General features: G+C 42.8%; 1 protein-coding gene across 1 annotated transcript; it reads left to right on the forward strand.

Moving 5' to 3' along the window:
- Positions 1 to 7215: 7215 nt before the first annotated feature.
- LOC124757572 (protein starmaker-like) lies at positions 7216 to 8248 on the forward strand (the record flags this gene model as incomplete). The annotated part of the gene is made up of 1 exon (XM_047249071.1): positions 7216 to 8248. A coding segment is annotated over exon 1 (1033 nt), but the record flags the coding sequence as incomplete, so codon positions are not given.
- Positions 8249 to 9536: the final 1288 nt, after the last annotated feature.

The raw sequence follows: 9536 nt of genomic DNA on the forward strand, positions 1-9536 counted from the left end.
TATTTTAATTCCATCTTCAAATTTTTCATTGCTTTCCTCAATTACTTGTTTACATTGTGAAGGGTCAAAACCATTGGGGATACGCTTCAAGCCTGTCTCAATCTGTTCTCAACCACTGCTTTGCTGTCATATCCTTCATCTACTGTCTGATTTCTGTGCAAGTTGTATACAAACTTTTGCTCCCTGTATTTTACCTTTGCTACCTTTGTAATTTCAGGTGGTGTATTCTAGTCAACACTGTCAAAATGTTATTAAATGTATAAATGCTATTAGTGTAGGTTTGCTTTTCTGTAACCAATCTTGCAAGAAAAGCTGTAGAGTCAATATCACCTTGCACATTCTTGCATGTCTCTCGAACTTAAACAGATCAGTTTCTGTCAATTTTTCCATTCCTCTGTAACTAAGTTAAGCTGGAATTTTGCAACTGATATTTTGGTAATATTTGCTGCTGCCAGCAGCTGCTTCCTTTGGAACTGGAATTGTCAGATTATTCTTGAAGTCTGAGGGTATTACATCTAGCTCACACATATTGTACATTAGGTGGAATTGTTGTCATGGATGATCCCTCACAGATATCAGTAGCTCTGAAGGAATGATGTCTATGCCAGAGTCTTTGTTTCAACCTAGGTCTTAACACTGCTCTACCAAATTATTCTCACAGTATCATATCTCCCACTTTATCATCATCTACATGTTTCAATAGACTTGCATTTTTAATTTGTAGTCATTCCTACCTGGCCAGTTTGCACTTTCTGTCAATTTCATTTTGTAGTCATCTGTGCTCTGGAGATATCTATGGACTTTACAAGGCCTCATATTCTTATCCATTTCATGCTCTACTGTCTTTACTATTTCATCCCTCAAAGAAACCCATTTGTATTAGTGTACATTATTTCTCATATCCACATACGTTTTTCTCAACACATAACAATCATACTGGGATGAATTAGATGTCGTTGGAATGGATTTTCCACCACTTTCTGATGCTGCATGTTGCTTTTGCACTAAAACGTACTATTTGTGGAAAAATTTAACACAAAAGAGACTTATACACAAAAGGGCATCATGTATGCCCAGATTCATATCTATATTTTATGAATTTACCAAATTAATTATGAATGAGAGACTACCTTTTCATATTACCTTATTACAAATATGATTCTATTTCTTTTAAGGTACTTATTAACTGGATAATTTACATACAGCATTGTCACACATAACCACCATAAGCACTAAGGTAGTGCGTTATATGTGGCTGTCATACAAGTTGACTCTTCTAAATGAATATACTTCCTGAAATGACAGGTAAATCATGTGAAGGCAATTATGATAAATATGTTTATGCCACTATGGCTTAAGGTGCTTACTGTAACTGGAAATGTTTGAATTTTTTCAAATGTTGTAACTCAACAGTTAATAATAATAAATAAAATAAAATAAAATAAAATAAATCCAAATTACTAGTAGTGAAACTACGTAAATAGAACTAAATTTAAAAATTCAAAACCCTGTTTCCAAAAAGAGTAGAAATATAATTGAAGTTTGAAAATCATAGAAATTTCCTTTGTGCTTGGTAATGATAAAATGGGATATAGTAGAATTGCAGGCAACCATTGCTAGAAATGTGCAAGAGTAAGGTCTGTACTCTCAGATTCCACAAGGGGGCTAAAGCTTCCCCTCCCCCCCTCCCCCCTCCCCCCTCCCCCTTTCCCACTACCACTTTCACCACACCGTTGCAGATGACTCTGGCACAGTGAATAATGAATTGGATTGGACTGGATAAAAAGTTGACCAAATTTGTTGGCTGAAAGAATTGTTGTAACCAGGTTACTTCACTTGTTGGCAGATAGCTTGAGTGATGCAAGAACTAGCATTGTTGCAAGATACAGTTCACCATATGATGCATTGATGGTTGGTCTTCTATCACCCCAACAGTACTAGCAAGATTATAAATACCACATCAAGGCCAGACGATTTGCAGTACATAGGTGAGCTGACTGAACTAAGGTGGTTGCTATTCTACTGCATTTGAACAGATGTAGGAGGGGGTAGTAAAGACAAACACAAATAACGTTGCCATGGACGGAGCTCATGCAGCACGTATTTCTGCCACTAAGCATCTATAGGGCAGCTCGTTTTGTACACTCCTGGAAATTGAAATAAGAACACCGTGAATTCATTGTCCCAGGAAGGGGAAACTTTATTGACACATTCCTGGGGTCAGATACATCACATGATCACACTGACAGAACCACAGGCACATAGACACAGGCAACAGAGCATGCACAATGTCGGCACTAGTACAGTGTATATCCACCTTTCGCAGCAATGCAGGCTGCTATTCTCCCATGGAGACGATCGTAGAGATGCTGGATGTAGTCCTGTGGAACGGCTTGCCATGCCATTTCCACCTGGCGCCTCAGTTGGAGCAGCGTTCGTGCTGGACGTGCAGAACGCGTGAGACGACGCTTCATCCAGTCCCAAACATGCTCAATGGGGGACAGATCCGGAGATCTTGCTGGCCAGGGTAGTTGACTTACACCTTCTAGAGCACGTTGGGTGGCACGGGATACATGCGGACGTGCATTGTCCTGTTGGAACAGCAAGTTCCCTTGCCGGTCTAGGAATGGTAGAACGATGGGTTCGATGACGGTTTGGATGTACCGTGCACTATTCAGTGTCCCCTCGACGATCACCAGTGGTGTACGGCCAGTGTAGGAGATCGCTCCCCACACCATGATGCCGGGTGTTGGCCCTGTGTGCCTCGGTCGTATGCAGTCCTGATTGTGGCGCTCACCTGCACGGCGCCAAACACGCATACGACCATCATTGGCACCAAGGCAGAAGCGACTCTCATCGCTGAAGACGACACGTCTCCATTCGTCCCTCCATTCACGCCTGTCGCGACACCACTGGAGGCGGGCTGCACGATGTTGGGGTGTGAGCGGAAGACGGCCTAACGGTGTGCGGGACCGTAGCCCAGCTTCATGGAGACGGTTGCGAATGGTCCTCGCCGATACCCCAGGAGCAACAGTGTCCCTAATTTGCTGGGAAGTGGCGGTGCGGTCCCCTACGGCACTGCGTAGGATCCTACGGTCTTGGCGTGCATCCGTGTGTCGCTGCGGTCCGGTCCCAGGTCGACGGGCACGTGCACCTTCCGCCGACCACTGGCAACAACATCGATGTACTGTGGAGACCTCACGCCCCACGTGTTGAGCAATTCGGCGGTACGTCCACCCGGCCTCCCACATGCCCACTATACGCCCTCGCTCAAAGTCCGTCAACTGCACATACGGTTCACGCCCACGCTGTCGCGGCATGCTACCAGTGTTAAAGACTGCGATTGAGCTCCGTATGCCACGGCAAACTGGCTGACACTGACGGCGGCGGTGCACAAATGCTGCGCAGCTAGCGCCATTCGACGGCCAACACTGCGGTTCCTGGTGTGTCCGCTGTGCCGTGCGTGTGATCATTGCTTGTACAGCCCTCTCGCAGTGTCCGGAGCAAGTATGGTGGGTCTGACACACCGGTGTCAATGTGTTCTTTTTTCCATTTCCAGGAGTGTCTTATCAAGTAATAGGGGACAGAGTGTGGCAGATAAGATATGCGTGTTGGGATGGAAGTCATTAAAGTGAAGACGTTTTTCGTCGCGGCGAGATCTATTTACGAAATTTTAGTCACCAACTTTCTCTTCCGAATGTGTTGACTACTTTGTTGTTTGTAGTATGGTGTGTGTGAGTGTGAGTGTGGCTGGCTGAGGTGGGGGGGGGGGGGGGTGTTTGTAGGCATGCATGTGCAGTACGTTTTCTGGCTCAACCTTGATAAATTTCGATGTGTTTATGGTTCTGAATTTTTTATGAGCTTTTTCATTTATTGTGAGGTTGTAGTTTGTTTGTCACAGGGCAATGTCTTTCAAAGGAGGGTTTTCAAATTTCTCTTCGATTAGTTTTATTTCGGAGGCATAGGTTTATCAATTTCTGCATTTCAACGATATACATATCTAGTTAACATGGACCATGGACGTTCCCATTGGTGGGGTGGCTTGTGTGCCTCAGAGATACTAAAACCATACTGAAGGAGCAATCAGAATGCTGGGTTATCTGTTGACAGGTTTCCCCCTAAGGTAAGTCTTTCCGCTCCCAGGATTGGAATGACTCCTTACCATCTCCCTTAAAACCCACAGCCTTCCGTCTTTCCCTCTCCTTCCCTCTTTCCTGATGAGGCAACAGTTTGTTGCGAAAGCTTGAATTTTTGTGTTTGTTTGTGTCTATACACACACACACACACACACACACACACACACACACACACACACACACACACATAATAGAGGGAAACATTCCACATGGGAAAAATTATATATAAAAACAAAGATGAGGTTACACACACACACACACACACACACACACACACACACACACACACACACACACACACACACACACACAATTCAAGCTTTCGCAACAAACTGTCGCCTCATCAGGAAAGAGGGAAAGACGAAAGGAAGTGGGTTTTAAGGGAGAGGGTAAGGAGTCATTCCAATCCCGGGAGCGGAAAGACTTACCTTAGGGGAAAAAAAGGACAGGTATACACTCGCGCACACACACACACACATATCCATCCACACATACAGACACAAGCAGACATATTTAAGGACAAAGAGTTTATATATATATAGCTTATTATAGCCTACTTTTCTGTATAGCACACCTAAGTTCATGTGCAGAGGAATTGTTGGATATTACAAAGCTCAGAGCAAGTTTATGTAGTGTTTAGAGAATTTCTGTGTAAATTCTAGAACCACTCAGCATTCTACCTTCTCGAATACATGATATTTTAAATATAAGTGTGAGAGAGCCTATCTACTGTGTGTCACCTGTCTGTGTGTGCAGGCTCGAATTAATAATCATGATTGTCATTATTGGTCCCCTCTCAAACCACACTGGCACAGACCCATTGACAATCAACACAAATGGTCGTTAATGGTCTGGTGTGGAATTTTAAATGGTTACTTGATAGGACCATATTATTTTGAGCAAAATATTACCGGGGAATCTTATTTACAACTTCTCTGCAAAGATTTTTTTGAACTAATGGAACATGTTGATTTTGAAACTAGGCAATGAATGTAGTTCCAACAGGACAGAACAGCTCCCCATTATGCTAAAAATGTGTGGAACATTTTAAATTTATGGTACCCTCGTCAGTGGATAGGACACAGAGGACCAATTCAGTGGCCTCCATGTTCACCAGACGTGACATCTCCTGATTTTTTGTGTGGGGTTATTTAAAAAATATTGTCTATGAAAGACAGCCCACAACCTGAAATGATATGGAGCAATACATTCAAAGAGCATGTGCAGCCTTACCACAGGATGTGCTGCTCAAAACTGTGGACAACTTTTGCAGACAATTGACTTTATGCAATGAAGCAAATGTAGATAATTTTGAACAATTTCCTAGTGGCTAATTTCATTAATTAAGCACTCCAAACCGTGAGAGGTAAGGGGATCCACACTAATGAAGCACCCCAAAATGTGAGATTTGAGGTTACTCCCCCCCAAGAACCATGAACCTTGCTGTAGGTGGGGTGGCTAGCGTGCATCAGCGATACAGATAGCCGTACCGTAGGTGCAACCACAACGGAGGGGTATCTGTTGAGAGGCCAGACAAACACGTGGTTCCTGAAGAGGGGCAGCAGCCTTTTCAGTAGTTGCAGGGGCAACAGTCTGGATGATTGACTGATCTGGCCTTGTAACACTAACCAAAACGGCCTTGCTGTGCTGGTACTGCGGACGGCTGAAAGCAAGGGGGAAACTACAGTCGTAATTTTTCCCGAGGGCATGCAGCTTTACTGTATGGTTAAATGATGATGGCGTCCTCTTGGGTAAAATATTCTTGAGGTAAAATAGTCCCCCATTCGGATCTCTGGGCGGGGACTACTCAGGACGACGTCATTATCAGCAGAATGAAAACTGGCGTTCTACAGATCGGAGTGTGGAATGTCAGATCCCTTAATCGAGCAGGTATGTTAGAAAATTTAAAAGGGGTAATGGATAGGTTGAAGTTAGATAAAGTGGGAATTAGTGAAGTTCGGTGGCAGGAGGAACAAGACTTTTGGTCAGGCGAATACAGGGTTATAAATACAAACTCAAATAGGGGTAATGCAGGCGTCTGTGTAATAATGAATAAAAAAATAGGAGTTCAGGTAAGATACAACAAACAGCACAGTGAATGCATTATTGTGGCCAAGATAGACACGAAGCCCACATCTGTTACAGTAGTACAAGTATGTATGCCAACTAGCTCTGCAGATGATGAAGAAATTGAAGAAATGTATGATGAAATAAAAGAAATTATTCAGATAGTGAAGGGAGATGAAAATTTAATAGTCATGGGTAACCGGAATTCGGTAGTAGGAAAAGGGAGAGAAGGAAACGTAGTAGGTGAATATGGATTGGGGCTAAGAAATGAAAGAGGAATCCGCCTGGTAGAATTTTTCAGAGGGCACAACTTAATGATAGCTAACACTTGGTTTAAGAATCATAAAAGAAGGTTGTATACATGGAAGAAGCCTGGAGATACAGACAGGTTTCAGATAGATTATGTAATGGTAAGGCAGAGATTTATGAACCAGGTTTTAAATTGTAAGACATTTCCAGGGGCAGATGTGGATTCTGACCACAATCTATTGGTTATGAACCGCAGATTGAAACTGAAGAAACTGCAAAAAGGTGGGAATTTAAGGAGATGGGACCTGGATAAACTGTCTAAACCAGAGGTTTTACAGAGTTTCAGGAAGAGCATAAGGAAAAATTGACAGGAATGGGGGAAATAAATACAGTAGAAGAAGAATGGGTAGCTTTGAGAGATGAAGTAGTGAAGGCAGCAGAGGATCAAGTAGGTAAAAAGACGAGGGCTAATAGAAATCCTTGGGTAACAGAAGAAATATTGAATTTAATAGACGAAAGGAGAAAATATAAAAATTCAGTAAATGAAGCAGGCTAAAAGGAATACAAACGTGTCAACAACGAGATCGACAGGAAGTGCAAAACGGCTAAGCAAGCATGGCTAGAGGATAAATGTAAGGATGTAGAGGCTTATCTCACTAGGGGGTAAGATACATACTGTCTACAGGAAAATTTAAGAGACCTTTGGAGAAAAGAGAACTACTTGCATGAATATCAAGAGCACAGATGGAAAGCAAGAGCACAGATGGAAAGCAAGAGCACAGATGGAAAGCAAGAGCACAGATGGAAAGCAAGAGCACAGATGGAAAGCAAGAGCACAGATGGAAAGCAAGAGCACAGATGGAAAGCAAGAGCACAGATGGAAAGCAAGAGCACAGATGGAAAGCAAGAGCACAGATGGAAAGCAAGAGCACAGATGGAAAGCAAGAGCACAGATGGAAAGCAAGAGCACAGATGGAAAGCAAGAGCACAGATGGAAAGCAAGAGCACAGATGGAAAGCAAGAGCACAGATGGAAAGCAAGAGCACAGATGGAAAGCAAGAGCACAGATGGAAAGCAAGAGCACAGATGGAAAGCAAGAGCACAGATGGAAAGCAAGAGCACAGATGGAAAGCAAGAGCACAGATGGAAAGCAAGAGCACAGATGGAAAGCAAGAGCACAGATGGAAAGCAAGAGCACAGATGGAAAGCAAGAGCACAGATGGAAAGCAAGAGCACAGATGGAAAGCAAGAGCACAGATGGAAAGCAAGAGCACAGATGGAAAGCAAGAGCACAGATGGAAAGCAAGAGCACAGATGGAAAGCAAGAGCACAGATGGAAAGCAAGAGCACAGATGGAAAGCAAGAGCACAGATGGAAAGCAAGAGCACAGATGGAAAGCAAGAGCACAGATGGAAAGCAAGAGCACAGATGGAAAGCAAGAGCACAGATGGAAAGCAAGAGCACAGATGGAAAGCAAGAGCACAGATGGAAAGCAAGAGCACAGATGGAAAGCAAGAGCACAGATGGAAAGCAAGAGCACAGATGGAAAGCAAGAGCACAGATGGAAAGCAAGAGCACAGATGGAAAGCAAGAGCACAGATGGAAAGCAAGAGCACAGATGGAAAGCAAGAGCACAGATGGAAAGCAAGAGCACAGATGGAAAGCAAGAGCACAGATGGAAAGCAAGAGCACAGATGGAAAGCAAGAGCACAGATGGAAAGCAAGAGCACAGATGGAAAGCAAGAGCACAGATGGAAAGCAAGAGCACAGATGGAAAGCAAGAGCACAGATGGAAAGCAAGAGCACAGATGGAAATCAAGTTCAAAGCAAAGAAGGGAAAGCAGAAAGGTGGAAGGAGTATATAGAGGGTCTATGCAGGGGCGATGTTCTTGAGGACAACATTATGGAAATGGAAGAGGAGGTAGATGAAGACAAAATGGGAGATAAGATACTGTGTGAAGAGTTTGACAGTGCACTGAAAGACCTGAGTCGATACAAGGCCCCGGGAGTAGACAACATTCCATTAGAACTACTGACAGCCATGGGAGAGCCAGTCATGACAAAACTCTACTGTCTGGTGAGCAAGATTTATGAGACAGGCGAAATACCCTCAGATGTCAAGAAGAATGTAATAATTCCAATCCCAAAAAAAGCAGGTGTTGACAAAAGCGAAAATTATTTAACTATCAGTTTGGTAAGTCACAGCTGCAAAATACTAACACGAATTCTTTACAGACGAATTTAAAAACTAGTAGAGACCGACCTCGGGGAAGATCAATTTAGATTCCGTAGAAATATTGGAACATGTGAGGCAATACTTACCCAACGACTTATCTTAGAAGAAAGATTAAGGAAAGGTAAACCTATGTTTCTAGCATTTGTAGACTTACAGAAAGCTTTTGACAATGTTGACTGGAATACTCTCTTTCAAATTCTGAAGGTGGCAGGGGTAAAATACAGGGAGCGAAAGGCTATTTATAATTTGTACAGACACCAGATGGCAGTTATAAGAGTCGAGGGGCATGAAAGGGAGGCAATGGTTGGGAAGGGATTGAGACAGGATTATAGATTCTCCCCGATGTTATTCAATCTGTATATTGAGCAAGCAGTATAGGAAACTAAAGAAAAGTTCAGAGTAGGTATTAAAATCCATAGAGAAGAAATAAAAACTTTGACAAAATAACAATGTCATCGGCAAACCTCAGAGACAGCAAAGGATTTGGAAGAGCACTTCAACGGAATGGATAGTGTCTTGAAAGGAGAATATAAGATGAACGTCAACAACAGCTAAACAGGGTTAATGGAATGCAGTAGAATTAATTTAGGTGATGCTGAGAGAATTAGATTAGGAAATGAGGCACTTAAAGTAGTAAAGGAGTTTTGCTATTTGGGGAGCAAAATAACTGATGATGGTCAAAGTAGAGAGGATGTAAAATGTAGATTGGCACTGGCAAGGAAAGCGTTTCTGAAGAAGAGAAATTTGTTAACATCGAGTATAGATTTAGGTGTCAGGAAGTCATTTCTGAAAGTATTTGTATGGAGCATAGCCATGTATAGATGTGAAACATGGACGATAACGAGTTT

This window comes from Schistocerca piceifrons, unplaced genomic scaffold (genome assembly GCF_021461385.2).
Source record: "Schistocerca piceifrons isolate TAMUIC-IGC-003096 unplaced genomic scaffold, iqSchPice1.1 HiC_scaffold_557, whole genome shotgun sequence".
Taxonomy (NCBI): Eukaryota; Metazoa; Arthropoda; class Insecta; order Orthoptera; family Acrididae; genus Schistocerca; species Schistocerca piceifrons.